Source organism: Aquila chrysaetos, chromosome 21 (assembly GCF_900496995.4).
Source record: "Aquila chrysaetos chrysaetos chromosome 21, bAquChr1.4, whole genome shotgun sequence".
NCBI classification, from domain to species: domain Eukaryota; kingdom Metazoa; phylum Chordata; class Aves; order Accipitriformes; family Accipitridae; genus Aquila; species Aquila chrysaetos.
In genome coordinates this window covers 16,900,133-16,918,211 of record NC_044024.1, presented here as the reverse complement: position 1 = coordinate 16,918,211, position 18,079 = coordinate 16,900,133, and the positions used below count along the sequence as shown (strand labels likewise).

The window sequence follows — 18,079 nt, the reverse complement described above, 5'->3', positions numbered from 1 at the left end:
TCCGTCCTCCGCCGCGGCAGGGGGCGCCGTGTCGTCTCGCCATAGAGGGCCGGCGCCGGAAGGAGCTCGCCGCGCCGGCCGCCAGCCTGAGGCGCGTCCCGGGACCGGCCGCTGATGGCGGCGCTGGCGGCTCGGCCGCTGCGTGCGTGAGGCGCTCGCCTCCCTCTTCCTCCTCCCCCTCCTTCTCTCGCCGCCATGACCGAGGAGCCGTACGAGAAGTTCCTGGCCCCCGAGGAGCCGTGCCCGCTGCTCTCGCATCAGCACCCGCCGCGGGGCGGCAGCTTGAGCCTGAGCGAGGAGGGCTGCCTGGACGTCAGCGACTTCGGCTGCCAGCTCTCGTCCTGCCACCGCACCGACCCGCTGCACCGCTTCCACTCCAACAGGTCCGGCCGCGGCTCCGCGGGGCCCGGCGGACCGCGGGCGGCTGGGCCGCGGCGGCTCCGTGATGCCGGGGGTGACGGGGGCCGGGCCGGGGCTGAGGCTGAGGCGGCCGGAGGCGCGACGGCGGCGGCGGCTGCTGCCGCCCGTGGCCGGGGGCCCGTCGGGCTGCCCGTGAGGCAGCGGCGGGGTCGGGGCTGCCCGTGCTGCCTGCCCCCGCTCCCCTGCCCGCTGCCGGCCTGGGGGTGTGACCGCGCTCCGGCTGCGGCTGCTGCGGGCAGCCCGCCCGCCCGCCCCGGCTTGGGTTGCGCTTCGCTTTGGCAGGGCTGTGTATGAGCTCGGTCCGGTCTTGGCTGGTAAGGTTACGGTTGTTGGCGTGAGCTTGGTCGTTTTTTAAGATGCGTTTATTCCTCTCCGAGTTTCTTCAGACGCAGGTTTGAGCGCCGTAGGATGGGCAGCTAGAGAGTGGTGCGTTTACAGTAATTAAAAAAAGCAGGCCTTGCGTGGACACCAAGCAAACCTGTAGGGGTTCGGAATGAGTCAGGCGGCTTGGTGACTGCAGCGATTCTTGCAGAAACATTTCCATCCCATGCTACTAATTAAGGGCAAATTGTTCTCTCTGTAATTTGTAGGAAAGGCTTCTTCTGAAAATGCAAGTGCAGCTCTCCAAAGAAATTCCAGTTGTGCTCATAAAATTAAAACCACAGTCCTGCTTACCTAAAAACCTACTCCTGCTATTATTTATGCACAGCATTGAACTTGAATATAGCGATAGTTTTTTTTGAGAATGGTTTGTGAGATTTCAGTCTCGAACGTACGTGTGGGATAGTTTTAGTTCCTTTTCCAGAGCTGCGAGATACTTTTGCTGGTTATTAGTGTTTCTACTACACTGTAATGAAGAGTGAATAATAAGGTAATCTTTCAATTGAATTTGTATGAAATTATGGATATTACACTTTAAAAGTGTCATTCACAAGAGCAAGTCCTTAATTATAGATTCTTAAATGATTCAGCATGAAGGGCCTCGATCAAATATGATACACTTCCATGATCTAGTTCTTATCTCCTAAGACCCAATTGTAACATAAACAGTAAGATGTATTCGTAGCATATCTGTAACGTAAATGTGTGATATTCACCAAATCGTATGTTTCTCTTTGTATTGTCTTTCACTCCCGAGTGTGTTATCCAGGCTTGCTCATTTTATAAACCCAGGTTTGTAACCCAGGCTTCCTGAGTGGGTATTTCACTCCTTTGGGCAAGGACATGCCATGTCTTGTCCTGATGAAGCCATTGCAGATGCACGGCTCAATGTGTGGTGTTCGCATAAGGCTTTCTGTTTTCTAAAGTTATGAGTGATTTTAATGTAGTTCCCACTTCTTGTTAATCCAGTTCACCCCAGCAAGTACAGCAGGGCCCCCTAGGTATGAGAAGGTGAGGGCTGACTGCCTATACCTGCAATGATACTGCATACCTGGAGCGTCTGTGTGTACTTGGCTGGTGGTAAAGCCCCTGTACCTCATCCTGTGTTTTGATAGGTCTGGAAACTTTTGTCTACTCTACCTTTCCTTTCATTGATATTTCATGAATACTGAAGCTGCAGTTAATGTTCAAAGGCATGCTGTGTCACCACGCATGTGTCACCATATTCTACTCTGTACTGATTGATTGCCCTGCCCACAGAAGTCTGTGCCAGTGAAACTTCGCATGTATATAAAGGTTGCAGAAAGGGAGGGAGGGCAAGATCTCCTGAATCTGCTAAAGGAAAAGTTTTTGAAATGTATTTAACATTGGATTAATTCACTGCTGGCCAAATAAATGTGGGAGTGAGTCCATCACAAACATATTTAGCCAAGCTGGTGTGCAGCTTAAATAACGACGGTGAGGACCAGCCTTTCTGGGTGATGGCATTGCTCAGCTTTTGCAGTTGGGTAGAGGAATGTTTTTCTAATTTAGCCAGGCTGAAGTGGATAGGCTGGTGGAAAAGGAGTTGATCGTGTGGGTTTGTGTGGTGAATTTTAGAAGCCCTTTTCAAATTGTTTTGGCCATATTGCAGTGCTGTGCTGACTCATGGTTGTCTAGACCTACTTTTTACCAATATGTAAAATAAATCCAGATATGGAGACTCATTTCACGAGCTTGTTAAATTCTGGCTTACTCTCATTAGATTAAAAAAACCTGTTCTGTGAAGTTTGAGTCCTCAATTGCTTTCCTTTAGCAGCAGCATTAACTAGCTTGTTAAATGAAATTCTGAGGGGAAAAGAGTGCTTAGTTCTGGCATGGTAGCATTTTCACACAGGTCACTTTACCTTTTTGTGCTGTCTTATTGCAACAGCATGTCCAATATTTTTGGCATTCAGAGTTGAAAATAGTGAATAATGGAGCCTTGGGTATATACATAATGTCTTTCCTTACAAAGCCTTAGTTTTGTGTGGGATTATCAACCTCAAATTTATTTTTGACTCCTATTTGTCCTGAATTCGAATTGATTTACTTCTTAGTTTTGCTTATTTCAATTCACATGGAACTTCAAATATCCCAACATACGGGAAATTATATTTTTAGTTCAGTGTATTTAAAACAACCAACCAATGAAAAAAAAAAAGACAATATATGCACTACAGGAATCATGGCTCTGGGTTGGAAACTGTTAATATACTAAAATAAAGGTGTAATTATATGAACTTTTTATGCATTTTTTCCTTGCTGTTTTTAATGTTGAATTCCCTTTGGTGTTCTTTATGGACCTTTAAAAATATTTTAAAATAGAATACTTCAATTTACATAATTATAACTTAGTTCAATAAAATCAATGTGTAATGTTACCGACAGGCAAAGTGGAGATAGTTTTATGAGGCTTAAAAGAATTTTTCAGGACACATGATGCCAATGTTTGCTGCTTTCTCTTTGTTTTGTCCTGTTTTGCAGGTGGAACTTGACGTCTTGTGGAACCAGCGTAGCCAGCTCAGAGTGCAGTGAGGAGCTGTTCTCATCGGTTTCAGTCGGTGATCAAGATGACTGTTACTCTCTATTGGATGACCAGGAGTTCACCTCTTTTGATTTGTTCCCCGAGGGTAGCGTCTGCAGTGATGTCTCCTCTTCTATCAGCACATACTGGGATTGGTCAGACAGCGAGTTTGAATGGCAGGTAAACTAGTTCCACTGTAAGTGTAAACTTTTGTGTAGACTGTTAAGTGCTGGGTTTAGCTTTAATTGAAAAGTCCTTGGCATTTGTTTTTTGGTAAGTACTGAATGTAAGAGCAGATATCTGAATGTTCAGCGATAAAGAAAATGTTTTGTTCCATTTTATTCCAGCGTTCTTAATCTGGAGGAGACACTGAAGGTCGGCTCTTCAAAGAGACGTGCTTATATATTATGGTAGTTTGGTTTTAGTGACCAGCATGTGTCTTGTAGTCATGAGCTTAGATCCTTTATACTGAGGATCTGCCCTGGTAATGAAATCTGGTTATAGATGTCTGCTTCCAGTGATTTGGTTGTATTAAATCTTCCTTTGGAATGGCACTGACACCTAGGTCAAGTGTAGAAGCTCTTGCCATAGCCTATTTCCATCTTTTTTTCTGGGCCAGGTAAGAGTACAGAGCTCACTTTGCCTCACCAGGAGAAGTGTGAAAGTGAATCACGTCCTCCTTTTTCTTAGTCTGTATTGGATGCAGTCCTGGTCAGGTATCTCCAGTTTGTGGTAGTCATCTTTGTTCAGCAGTTTTTCAATTGTGATATGCAAATCTTTTTATATATAAAGACTTAAACTGACTTTTTACATTATAGACTTAAATCAACTGTGAACGTATGCATAACTTTGAAATAGGAAACATGGTGCTTCAGAATATACCGAGGAATACTTTTAAATTTTGTCATAAAGCTTAGTCAAAGCATGTACAGAGTCTTCTAAGTGCAGAATAAGGACTGAAAACACTGATTTCAAGAAGGCGCACATCCTGTTCCAGAAGATGCAAATGAACTTCAGATAACATGGACTGAGATTAGCTCTGAATTTCTTACTGTTTTAGTCTAACAGCTAGTCGCTATGTATATCGTATCAGAAGTTACAAGTGCATTTGTATAACACAGCCTGTAGGAACAACTGACATTGGATCCCAAAGATTCAGAGCTTCACTGAGTTGTGAAATTTTAATTGGCTGATAAACTCGTTGATTGTTTTGAAAAGAAGCAATTTCCCATGTCTTAGTTAGCTGACAGCATGTTTGATTAGTAACTAGCTTTTTTAAATGATTCTTTGTTTTTTAAAACAAGCATTTCTTAAGAGACATACTTGATTGGACTTGTAGAATTTTGGAAAGACTTTTTTGTAGGTCTTTATGGTGTTATCTGGCAGAATCTAAGCATGAGTAATCCGACTGTCACACTTTAACTGGAAGTGCATTCAGAAATTACATGTTAGTTGTATAAATGAAGCTAGCTAAAGTTCTGCAGTTGCTTCCAGCAAAATGACAGTGATTTTAATTGAATTGTCTTGTGTAATTGTGGGGTGTGGTATGAATTGCAAACCTGCTTTGAAATTATCTTCTTTAAACTAGACTTATGCTTTAAAATGGGAGGTTTAGATTTAGGTTTGGATTGTAATGGACAATTTACACTGATGGAGAAAGGAAATAGTTGAAATGCCACATGATTCTGCTGTTTTCTTAAATGCAAATTTTTAAAAACAGGATTCATAAGTAGAGAATAGTGTGAATTGAGTTTGCTGCATTTACTGTTTGTTGGAAGGTTCAAAGGAGTACTGCAGGGTTATGAGTAATTATTAAGAAGTTGTTAGAGTACATAGATAAGCAATGCTTTGCTAATTTGACGGTGTGTTTTGAATTGTTAATGGTGTTAGAATGATTTTAAATCTGCCTACTGTATTTTAAGGCTTTGTTCTTTCTCTTGCATATTACAAGTTGCCTGGCAGTGACATTACAAGTGGGAGTGATGTACTTTCTGATGTTATACCTAGTATTCCAAGCTCTCCTTGTCTGCTTCCAAAAAAGAAAAACAAGCACAGGAATCTCGATGAACTTCCATGGAGTGCAATGACAAATGATGAACAGGTGAAATTGACTTTTTTGCTATGTGAGAACTGTAATATACAGAAGAACTGTCAATCGGTGCCACATCTTAAAAGATATACTGATTGCTGTAGGTGTAAATGCAGACCTATGCAGTACTACTTGATTCTTGAAACTAAATCTTCTTGTCTTTTGCATCTGTGGTAGGCAGTTTAACATGTACTCAAGCTTTCACCCTGAGTTTTTGAGGATACTCAATGAGGCTAGAATCATAGGAAATGTGATATTTGAGTACATTTTATTCTGTTGGTCCGTCCTTTTTTCTTTAGAATCAATAATACTTTAAAATGACCTGCCTTTCTTCGGGTCCTAGGTTGAATATATTGAATACCTGAGTCGCAAAGTCAGTACAGAGATGGGCCTTCGAGAGCAACTTGATATTATTAAAATTATTGATCCTACTGCTCAGATCTCACCTACAGATAGTGAATTCATTATTGAATTGAACTGTCTCACAGATGAAAAACTGAAGCAGGTGAGTTAAGGTTTGTACATTTGACTTCAGGGTTTCAGCATCTGATATGTCTTGCAAAATCTCTTACGGAGTTGCGATCAATTTTTATACATAGTCATTAGATATAGGGAGATAACACTAGAGCACAATATTGTCAATGAGGGAAAACAGTTCAAAAGCATGTTGTTGTATGTATTAAACCTTTATATGAAAGACTGGTTATATATTCTCAATACACTTTAAGGCTAAGCTGGCATGCATGTAATGAGTTATGCTGTGGGCCTGGTACTGCTTATGACAAAGTGTATTCCACTTCATGACCATCAGCTGGTTGAGCATCTTCATTTGTTCACTGTATATAAACTAGTATTTAAAACTCCTAAAGGATTGGAGTTCGTTGGGGAAGACCATAAATTTCATGTAAAAAGGGATATAGAAAAATGTGTTGTAAAGTTGGTACAAAATACAGATTATAACAAAGAAGGGTACCTGATTGGTACGGTAGACATATGCTACCGTTGTCTTAGTCTTTGTACTATTGTGGTGTGTTGCTGGGAAAAAATCCAGTATCCAAACTGAACTCCTCAGTGTTACTCTGTATTTGTGATTATGATGAAGATAAAGATTGAAAACAGAAAACATTCACTGCTTTTATGGGCTTGGCCTATTTCATATTTCAAACATTTTGTAAGTATCTTCTTAAAGTAGAAAAGTACTGCTTGCCTTACACCCACTTTTGTTTGAATATATATGCAAAATAAAGGGTTTTGATACATTGGGTACATGGCTTAGTTCAGTTGAACTTGACTGATATATATATATGTATGTATGTATGTTTGATGTTATTAGTATAACTTATTGTTATGTAGTAGAAAACTTGGGGGGAAGGAGGGGGGGGGGAACCCCAAAGCTTGTTACTTAGTTTTCTTCCTTCCATAATGAAGTAAATATTAATTTAGTTCTTAGTTAAGTTTTCCTGATGACTGCCAGATGGCTTGGGAGTTAAGCAGCCACAGAAAAAAGTTTTAAAAGACTAACTGAACTGATCCAATAACTTGATCATTATTAACAGGCAAATTGTGGTTTTTCCATGAAAAGGAGTATCTCAGTATGGTATTTATCAGGCTTTAGTAATTCTGCTGCCTCTGTTCTAAAGGTGAGAAACTATATCAAGGAACACGGACCTCGTCAACGGTCTGCAAGGGAAGGCTGGAAGAGGAGTAGCTACAGTTGTGCAAGTACCAGTGGTGTGAGTGGTGCCAGTGCCAGCAGCAGCAGTGCCAGCATGGTCAGCTCAGCAAGCAGCAGTGGTTCTAGTGTTGCTAACTCCGCTTCAAACTCGAGTGCCAACATGAGTCGAGCACACAGTGATAGTAATTTGTCCACAAGTGCTGCAGAAAGAATCCGGGATTCAAAAGTAAAGTTTCTCATTATGTACATGTGTATTAAGCTGTCTAACTTGTTAAGGTTGCTTATGTGATCTTAACTGGGATATCTGTACTGAAGGAGCATGGTTAGTAACTGAGGATCTGCTGAAGTTATCTAGCTAAAGCAATGCTGGCTGTTTCCTCTGACATGACCATAAGGAATTTAAACTTGTGCTCTTCCCATTATTTCTAAGTGAAAGCCTGATGTTTGTATGTAGTAGATCTTCTCATTACTTTTGTTTAGAATAAGGTGAGTGTGGGTTGAATAAGGGCTTATGCATCTAACTTAATTCTTTGAATGAACACACAGTTTTACACCCCCAAAATTTAAGATTGATCAACCTAGTCTAGGCATAATTTCTGGATGGTAAAGACTATCTTGGGTTTTGGGTGTTTTTCCCAACCAGGAGTTGCATCGTGCTTTTTGAAGCTTCTTCAGTTTATTCTTCCAACACGTCTCATCAGATTACTTGGTGAGGAGTGACCTGTTGAAGCATGTTTCAATTAAAGTAGTACTGTGACACTTGTCCTGTCTCCATAATTTCAATTTCAGGTGTAGAGGAGAAGAGCAGTTCCTGCTTGCTCTTCAACATCTCAGGTTGTTATTGTAAGTCAGTAATATTTCCCCTGCAATAAAGATTCTTCCAATCAAAGATTCAGCTATGCAACATCACAGGGTGATGTTGTGCCTCATAACTCAGATGTGGTAAATGGTCTTGATATTTTAATATTAGATACGATTTTGGATTAATGTTTGCACCAGCTCTGAGAATTCGTTTTAGTTATTTTTCAGAGCAGACGTTATTTTAGAGGTTAACTTATATTTGCCAGCTTTAAAGGTGGTTTCTAATCTACAGAACAAAATCTTTTTTTTTTTTTGTGTATGTGTGTGTCTTTTGTCTTTTGACAGAAACGTTCCAAGCAACGGAAACTACAGCAAAAGGCCTTACGCAAGAGACAGCTGAAAGAACAAAGACAAGCTCGTAAGGAAAGACTGAGTGGATTATTTCTTAATGAAGAAGTGCTATCTTTAAAAGTGACTGAGGAGGACCATGAAGGAGATGTGGATGTTTTGATGTGACAGGGGTGAATTTATCAGTGTTCTTTCTAAGCCTTAAATGTATTATCCTTATTGTTTACATATATTTCTTGACCAAAATTTGATTAGTGTTAACAATATAAACCCGATCTTTTCTCAAGTGTAATTTTGGTAAGAAGGTTTAAGTATTGAGTAACTTCAGCTTTTTGAGACTAATTTTGCAACAAAGACTTCAGAAACTTAATTGTCTTCTGAAAAGCTGCTGAATAGATACAATTTTAAGGAAATTTGAACTTGTCTAACATGCTAACTTACTTGCAATGCATAAGTCTAGGGGTGCGTTTGGATGACACTAAGCATGCATTACTATGCTTCAGCTTTTTTGTTTTTTCCAACTTGTAATATTACATTTGGCTTGTTCTGTCTTCCTTTCCCATTATTAGGAAGATTGTTTAGCATGAGGAAAAAAAATCTTTAGTTCTATAGGGCTTTCTTTGTCTTGCTCTTGGATCATAGAAAATCAAAGTACTGTGATAAATCGCAACTTCTAGAAAAGGACTTATCTCAAACTACATAGAAAACAAGAAACAGAACTTCTCGTGCAGGGAATCTGTAACACAAATAACACCTAATAATGTTCTTTAGGAAGCAGAATTAAAAAAAACAAAACCAACAACAACAACAACTTGCAAGCTTAGTCTTCAGACAGTTATTTTGCTGCTCAATATCTTATAGTATGATTGTTACTAATGGTTGACCAGTACATCCCTAGTATTGCTATGAAAAGATTCAAATGCAAACATCGTTTTGCATTGAAAGTACACTAATCTGCAATTAAGTTGTCTAGGACACTACAATAGTTAAAAATGCTACTGGAAACAGAAGTGCAAACAAGTGGCACGCAACTTTGGTGTTTTTTTTCCCCAGAAGCATATCTAGATTCATGTTGGCAGGAGAACTTAATTAATGCAGCTGTGCTTTTTAATTGTATGTTTAGCTGAGGATGCGTCTTCTCTGTGGGTTGTTACACCATTACATGTTTCAGAATTCTGCTTTTGTTGTCTATCTGCTTTTGAAATTTCTCTTGCTAAGAAAACAAGGAAAAATTGTGGCTTTCATGTAGGAAGGTAAAAGTAGTTTTAACCTGTTTCCTAATTCTGACAATCTGTTAGGTGGCTTTTGTCTTTACCTTGGAACTACTTGTTACAGAACTCCTTCGCCCCACAGCTGAGATAAAAATCATACTTCTAAATTTCAGTGTGAAACTTAAAAGAGTATAAAAGTATTTTCTAGTTCTGAGTTTAGGAAGTAATTTTTCATTATCTTGATCCTTCATTACTTTCATTTTGCTCCTGTGAATTAAGGAGTTTGGCAGTTCAGTGTGGGCCACAGGTGCCTGTAACTGCAGGATATAGCCCAATCCTGCAGAATTGCATGATCAACTTTATATAGGACTACTCACATTCATTTTACATGTCCTGCACAGACTTAGCCCTGACAGCTGAAGTATTTTTCTTTCAGAAGTGGCATTCCTTGTAGCCTCAAACTAAACTGACCAGTAAAATATCTGAACAATGGCCTCTGAAAGGGCTTCAATAAGAAATAAATGACGTCCATAGTCAAACTAGTATGTTTGAACTTAGTCACTCTTACTGCTGCTAGACAACAGGTACCCAGACTTGGCCATCGACTGATGAAAAACTATGTAATGTTGTTTTAAACTTGAGTGTTAGCTATCCTGTGTGGCCAGTTATTTGGCCACTAACCAGAAGTGAATGTTACCTGTCAGTATTTGGTTGTACTGCATGATAGCTGGTTGATGGCTCCCTCCCTTCTAGAAAAAATACCAAAAACTTCTTAACAGTATACAAGTGACTGAGGATTTAGATTGACTGAAATCTGGAGCTTCTTTTAAATATCTTGGAAGAGAAAATTGAATTGCTGTCCGTTCAGCTAATTTCAGGGTGCAGCTGTTGAACTCTTGCAACTTACCATGGCTGTAATGGATGAATTCATCATGAAACATTTTGCTGTGTGTACACTGTCACAGTTCAGTACAACCTTTATTTTCTGCAGTGACTTTGAAGTGTGATTCCCGCCCCCGCCCCAATGTCGTGGTTTAACCCCAGCCAGCAACTAAGCACCACGCAGCCGCTCACTCACTTCCCCTCCAGCCAGTGGGATGGGGGAGAGATTCGGGGGAAAAAAAAAGTAAAACTCGTGGGTTGAGATAAGAACAGTTTTACAGAACGGAAAGGAAGAAACTAATAATGATGATAATAAGAATAATAAAATGACAAAAATAATAAAAGAATTGGAATATACGAAACAAGTGATGCACAATGCAATTGCCCGCCACTTGCTGACCAATGCCCAGTTAATTCCCGAGCAGTCATCCCCCAGTTTATATACTGGACATGACGTCACACGGTATGGAATACCCCTTTGGCCAGTTGGGGTCAGCTGTCCTGGCTGTGTCCCCTCCCAACTTCTTGTGCCCCTCCAGCCTTCCTGCTGGCTGGGCATGAGAAGCTGAAAAATCCTCAACTTCGCATAAACACTACTTAGCAACAACTGAAAACATCAGTGTGTTATCAACATTCTTCTGGTACTGAAGCCAAAACATAACACTATACCAGCTGCTAGAAAGAAAACTAACTCTATCCCAGTCGAAACCAGGACACTGTTGAAAAACACACACTTAATACTGTAGAGAACTGAGGCGCTGAAATGAATTGTAAGAAAGGCACGATATCAGCGTGGTGGAGCATGAAAGTGTGTCACTTACGGAACCCAAAACATAACACTATACCAGCTACTAGAAAGAAAATTAACTCTATCCCAGTTGAAACCAGGACACTGATGAAAAACGCACACTTAATGCTGTAGAGAACTGAGACACTGAAATGAATTGTAAGAAAGGTGTGATATCAGCGTTGTGGAGCATGAAAGCGTGTCGCTTTATTCTGTTTCAGCAGCTCTTCAGCATTTAAAATCCTTCAGGCTTTGTTGAGAGAAGACCCCCTCATTTTGATGAGGTACAGTTCTTTTTGATCACCTGTCTACTAGCTTCCAGAGGTCGTGAAATGAGGGAGGATAGTATTTCCATCTTGGTCTTAGCGTGAGCATGTAAGTATAGATTAATCTAAGTGGTTAGATGGGTCCAGTTGATCATCTGTTACATTGGATGAAAAAGTCCTGGGTGCCACGGTAGCTGATTGTGGTATGTCATCTCCAGCTGGGTACTTCAGTCACTTGTGTGACAGTTAAAACGATAGAAGAGAGTGGATTTCCAGGGGTTCCGTGGTAATAATTTATAGCTTTGTAATCTTGTAGTCCCAGGATGCTTATAACCTAAGAAACTCTGAATGTTCTGACAAGACTGCAGAATAACATCTTGCTTACCTGAATGTTGTCTTTGCCAAGTACTTGGCATCTCAGAGGTTCAGGCCTGAAGTAACTATGGGATTCAAGAGTTCCCACGTACTTCTACATGTTTGCATTTTTTTCCCTTTTCTCATCCTTCCGACTTCTAGTGACGCACTCATTTTGTGGAGGGGGCAGGTGTTTTTGTCAGATTCTTGTCTTTCCCTACAATATGCTGTGTGCTTACCCAGGGAAGTGGTAGAGGCACCATCTCTGGAGTTATTTAAAAGAAGCGTAGATGCGGTGCTTAGGGACGTGGTTTAGTGGTGGACTTGGTAGTGTTAGGTTAACGGTTGGACTTGATGATCTTAAAGGTATTTTCTGACCTAAATGATTCTATGATTCTATGAATTTATATTGGATATCCGTGTCATTAGTCAAACAGTTGGAATTTTAATTAAACCTGGTCTTGCTGATTCAAGTGTTGGCCATTGTGGCTACCACTTTGTTTTACAGAAGTTATCTACGGATTATTGGGTTCAGATAGATAAAGAAGAGTAGCAGACTGCTAAAATCATGCATTCTTATTAGTGCTTTTTCAAAAAAGAATCAAATCTCTGCTTTTTATTCATAGATAAAAAATGTCAAGATTAAAAGCAAAATAAGAGACAAACAGGAAAAAGCTCATAGTTGTATGGCTCCATAGTACTGAAGCTATATGTCTAGGTGCTTTGTACCCACTGTAACATGAATGTAATCAATTTACACTCTGTAACATTAATGGTTTGCTTCCATGGTAACTTTTTTGCTAAAAAGGCTTAGAAGGAGCACTGAAAGTCTGATTGCAAGAGGACTGTAAACAATAGAGAACATTCTTTTCTAATATGATTTTAAATATGAGGAAGAAAGCTAGCTTCCTGACAAACCTGTCTAATTTTTGTGTGTGTATCTAATGTCACCCTTTGTCTCTGTTAAGATAATATCTATTTTTCTTTATCTGGGAAACTGATTAAAAGATGGTTATAGTATGCTCAGTATGGGATGCTTACTAAGAAGAGCAAGAGAAGTCTTTGCATGACTTTCCTGGGCTTAACTTTCAGTTCTCATTTTGTGGTCTGAAACCTGTGAAGATCATTCTCTGGGGAAAAAAACAAACCAACCAGCCTGCTTGAACTTATTCATACACATTTACATCAGAGTGCATATACAATATAGAAACATACAAAAATGGCAATATTTACTGTTCATCTACACTGAATGGCCTGAAGCCATTTCTTTTCTCCTAACAGTCTTTTCAGCTTTGAAATCGGTTGATGCATTGGTCTATAAATAATAATAAACCTGACTGTTTTGGGGGCTCTTGAAGTTCATTCTTATAAGCCAGATTTTCATGGAAAACTTTGTTAGATTTGTTGGCTTAATGTTCTTTAGCTTACTGATCTTGCAGTTCTTGGGCATAGAAGAGAGAAGTCAACATGCGATTTTCCATTTAAGGATTGCAAAGATAGTTTATTAATCTATCAAGGGAAAATCATAGTAATATTCAAAGCTTGTCTGTTTTGACTGTTAACTCTGATTAATCATACTTGCATTCTCTCATTTTAAAACATTTCCAAATTACAAATAAATTCTTCAACTTAAAAAAAAATTGTAATGTTGAAGCCTTGAATATAGTTCATAACCAAAGGAAGGGGAAAGTGGGGTTTTGTGATTTTTTATTTTTTTTTTTTTTTTTTCCCCCTCCTCTTTTGGGGGAGAGATGGAGGTATAGATTAGAGCATATGGTACTGCTTAAATTGAGAGTGGTTTTTTTCCCAGGTTCTCTGCTAATTGTATTGCTAAAATGCACTTTTGTATAGAAAACTGTCCTCTGTACATTCTGTACCTACTTTACACAATGTTTATAGAGATTTTTCTGAAGTTGTGAAGGATTTACTGAAAGCTGCAATGCTGGTGACTGATGCTGTTGACTTAAGTTTTCATTGTACTTGAAAATAGTTATGTGCATATTGAAGTACAGGTTGGAATTAAAATTGATGACATAGCAAAGTTATTCTGATGAAACTATGTGGCATCTTCTTCAGAGCAGGGGCATTCATATATACGGCTTGCATACTCACTGTTCAGGTAGAAAGTACAAATAAAGCGGCACGTTAACTGTTCTTTGGCAGAAAGCACATCAGTCCCTCTTTAACTGGTGTGGTTTGTTATCCACAAAATCTGATCAGAATTGTTTCATAGGAAAACAATTATTTGTTGTGAATGATATAACCCAAGATCTTGTACTGAAAGCCATCTGTCCTTAATTTTTATTTCTGTGCCAGGGGATTTTTTTTATATATATGCTATATACTATGTCGCTGTGGGCATAGGAAGTCTAATCATTTTTATTGCCAGCAATAACTCTGAATCTTCTTCTGCTGTCACCCTCAGTACCCATAGCCATCAAACCATGACCTATACTGTGATGTTTAAAAGCCCTAACAGGACTTATAAGCTGACAACCTACCATGCTCTTACAGTTCATCATGCAGGCACCTGTGTGTCACTATTGTAAATCCAGATCTCATTTGCTACAGCAGAAGCAGGTGTGCTTGGGGATACCAGAAGTTGTGGTAATGCACACCAAGACATGCAGCACCAGTGAGGACGCGGCAGTGGCCGTGGCTTTGCTGTCACCGTTTTTTCAGTAAGCTCCAGTGAGGACAGTTGCCAGCCTGTATGTTCTGTGTTGTTGCCTTCTGCAATACTGAAGTTTCAAGTGTAGTATTATGAAAATTCCTTTTTTCCCTTGGAATCCAGCACAAAAATCCTGAAAACCTGAGAAGAGAATAGCTGGCATAAGGATGTATTCCTCAGTGTTCAGAAAGTCTCCTCCAGCACCTCAGGGATGTAAAATGCCTTGTTCATCCCAGCTAAGGCTCATCAAACACTTACGGAAGTTGAAATGGACCAAACGTTACCATCCCAGCCTGTTTTTATAGATACTGTGGGATGGAGAGGGACAGGTGAGGGCAGAAACACTGCATATCACAGCAAGTCTTGTCGATCTGTCAGAGACCTTTAATTGTTGTGGAGTCTGTGACTGGGAGGCTGCAGAATGTAACTGCAGAAGCTGTTGCTCTTGGGGTGCTTTGCCTTCACTTCAGCAACCTGCTTGTGTTTTTTGTCTGTTTTCACCCAAAGGTGAGTGACAGTGCAGAGTCTCTTGCAGCAAAACAAATTGAAATGTTGCCAAGAACCTCAGTCTGTTGTGGTGGTCGCTTGTAGTAAGGACTTGCTGCTCCCTGGATAGCACCTAGAAGGGGCAGAGAAGTTGATGCTTATGCTTTCTGAATCACAGGAGCGCGGTGAGCTGGTCTGCCCTGCTTTGGACTTCTGAACTTTCCCAGTAAGTCCCGTTGCAGCAGTTCATTATGGAGGTAACAGTTGCATGGATGAGTTGTTAAACCTTCTGGCAAGCAGCTGCCTGTCTGTCAAGTGAGGTCATGTGGTCACAACTAAATACTGCTTGTTATGGATCTCTTACTAACCCTCCTTAAATGTTTCTTCATTTATCTCAAGTGTATCAAGTTTCACTGCAATGAGAAGGCCTTGTTTGATGGCCAAACACTATTTGGGCACAGTCCAAACCAAAATTTCCACACTGGCAAAACAACTTGATAAACTTCCTTTCCTAAATTGATAGGGAAATATGGCGTTGGCTATGACCATGCTGTCCTCAGCCCTCTCGTAACTACTGGCCTGAAGCGTACACTTGATCCAAACATTTCCCAGTACAGAAATATTTACAATTTGGTTTTCTGAGATGCTTTGTATGTGCTCCAAAGTATCCTGTGTTCTACTGGATAGAAAACATTTTTTTTCACCTCCTTCTGGAACATTCATCCCTTGTAAATGGTTTCTCTGGTGCTGAGATTGAATTTCAATTCAAATCCACATTTCTGATCTGAGACTTCATTTCATGCTCTTTTCTGCATGCTGCAGTGGCTTGTACTTGGCAGCATTATTAGTGTAAAAACTTGTTTCCCATAATGTAGACCACATTCCTGAGGCTGGAGTGCGGTAATTCATCTGGGCTGTAGTCTGTCTAATGCTACTTCAGTTGAAGTACCTGCTGTATTGCCACAAATTCTGAAACTTAGTTTGACCACCGATTTGCTGTGATTTTAACGGAAGGCAAGTAAGTCTCCCATGTATATTGCCACTAGAGGGAGCACTGTAGTCATCTTACTCGCCTTTGAGATTACAGCTGCCAACGTTGCTTTGCTACAAACACTTTCCTTTATTCTGTTATGTCCTATTAAAAAAATATTAGGGGGATTTGCTTCTCCTCTTATGCTGTTTTTGAAGGAGGAGTGTGTCTGTTAAGAGTTAGTTTTACAATAATAACGTTTCCAGTGACTAAGGAAAATTGCTTTTTCTGTTCATGGTGATTGCTAATTCTTGCCTGGTACTACTTACTGCAATTGAAAGATGGAAGTATATTCCTGTTTAATGTTAACTTTTGTATGCATACTGTATTGCTGCTTTAAATTTCCTGGTCTGTTTCAAATTCAGCCTTCCTCAATGTGGGCTGAGAATTTTGCAGTTGAAAATATTAGGTGATGATAGAAAACAAGCAGTCAGCTTTTAATACGCTAAGTATCATGATGTAGACACCTGTCTGTCCCTTGGGATGCAGGGGAGAGAAGGTGTAGCTTGACTACCTTTATTTTTTGGAATAACTTCTGAATAGGGCTTGGGGCTTCCTTTGGAGCAAAGGAAAATACTGCTTCAATGGGAGCTGTTCTGTAGTTAAGTCTTTTTTTTTTTTTTTTTTTTTCCCCTCTCTACTTGTCTGACAATTATTGCTAGCTTTAAAAAAAGCTTACGAATGCATATTATAACCACAGAGAACATGTGAGGAGTTCTCCCTGGAATCTCAGGTTCATTCTTGGAAGTCAAGCTTTTAATGGTCCTGTGCAGAATTAGGAAGGCTTTGAGCACTCATATGTGATTGTGCAGATATGCTAGTGACTCATCCTCTTCTATCTCTGTGTCAGTGGCTGTCATAAAAACAAAACATGATGTACAAGTTCTAGTCATCAAGTGAAATACTTATTTAGACAAATCTTTGCTCAGTGTATGGCTTATAAGGTCTTTGGTTTAAAATTGTCGCATTACTATAGTAGAGGGATACTTTCTCATGTTCAGCTGGGAAACTGCTGTCGGCAGGCCTTGAGCATGCTGGCAGGTTGCAGGGTGATCTGAGGCGCTTGCTGGAAACAGTGTGTCTGGTCCTTGCATTAGCCACGCTCCCCTTAGAAAAAGCAGTATCTTCTAAGTTCTTTTCACAGAAGCATCGTTGTGCAAATCCTGTGACCCAGCGATGCTCACCTTTGCAGCATACTTGGCTGCTGTTTCTTCAGTGTTGGGAGAACTGATGTCATTGACCTAGTACTTGTGAAATTCTGGACTTCATCAGCACATGCACTGTGTTTCTCCTGATTGCTACAGCATGGCCTTGCAAGAAGACAGCATGCTCCTAATCATATCAGTTGGTTGAATATTGCCATCTGAGTTTAATGAGCTGCATTATACCAGTATATCGTCAAAATGTAAGTTGCCTTATGTCTAGCAGCAGTATGCTGCTTCTGCTGCGGAAGAGTTGAGATGGCTCGGCACTCAAATGCACTTTTCCTTTGAAAATGGGGAACTGATCTGAAGGGTTGTTAGTTCCACTGTGACCATGGTGTAAAGTTTCTTGTGAATGCTTTGCTTATCCCTCCTTATTGCTGGCTTGTAAATGCGGAAAAATACAGAGCAAATGGTCTGAAAGCTGCAGTGCCAAGTTCAAAATAGCACTTTAACATCTGCATAGATGCCAGTCTGTAACGTGGTTCCTGTGAAGGTACGCTTCCTACTCAGGCTCTCAGTAGCAGATTTTTAAGTCATTAATTCTAGGATATCTCCCTGAGGGAAAACGTGTGCCCAAATAATCTTGAAAGGAGGGAGTAAAGTTTTAAATTATGATTGCAGAGTAAAGAGCTTTAAAATGTGACATAGAGCTGTTAATGTCTACATAGCTTTCTTAACATGTTTTTCTTGTCACCTAGTTCCTGTCTATACTTCCTGAAAACAGTAAGTAGCAAGTACAACGTGGCAGTTCATCATAGGAGTTGCTGAAAAGGTATTTGTAAATCATTGTAGGCCCTCGTAGTTATTTAGGTAATTCTCATTCCTTGGTATTTGTTTCCATTCTTAGTTAAAAGGCAGTTGATTTAGTCCTTGCTTTCTTTGTTCAACGTAGAAATAAATAGGTTAGTCACAGGGTTTTGTTTCACCT

The 18,079-nt window shown here is 40.1% G+C and overlaps 1 protein-coding gene across 2 annotated transcripts; it reads left to right on the top strand.

Moving 5' to 3' along the window:
* Positions 1-83: 83 nt before the first annotated feature.
* FAM199X (family with sequence similarity 199, X-linked) lies at positions 84-10,472 on the top strand. 2 transcript variants are annotated; one of them, XM_029996688.1, is made up of 6 exons: positions 84-383; positions 3,307-3,526; positions 5,298-5,447; positions 5,779-5,940; positions 7,076-7,336; positions 8,257-10,472. In XM_029996688.1, exons 1-6 carry the CDS (start codon positions 196-198, stop codon positions 8,425-8,427), a joined length of 1,152 nt encoding a protein of 383 aa, XP_029852548.1. In that variant the 5' UTR covers positions 84-195; the 3' UTR covers positions 8,428-10,472. The 2 variants fall into 2 exon arrangements, with proteins under 2 accessions (XP_029852548.1, XP_029852549.1); XM_029996689.1 differs by having other exon boundaries at positions 7,076-7,341.
* The last annotated feature ends 7,607 nt before the right edge of the window (positions 10,473-18,079 follow it).

Bases quoted from the DNA above. Each gene is read 5' to 3' on its own strand.
- FAM199X (XM_029996688.1), top strand. From the start codon at position 196: ATGACCGAGGAGCCGTACGAGAAGTTCCTGGCCCCCGAGGAGCCGTGC. The intron at 3,527-5,297 runs GTAAACTAGTTC...GCATATTACAAG, and splicing joins ACAGCGAGTTTGAATGGCAG to TTGCCTGGCAGTGACATTAC. The intron at 7,337-8,256 runs GTAAAGTTTCTC...GTCTTTTGACAG, and splicing joins AAAGAATCCGGGATTCAAAA to AAACGTTCCAAGCAACGGAA.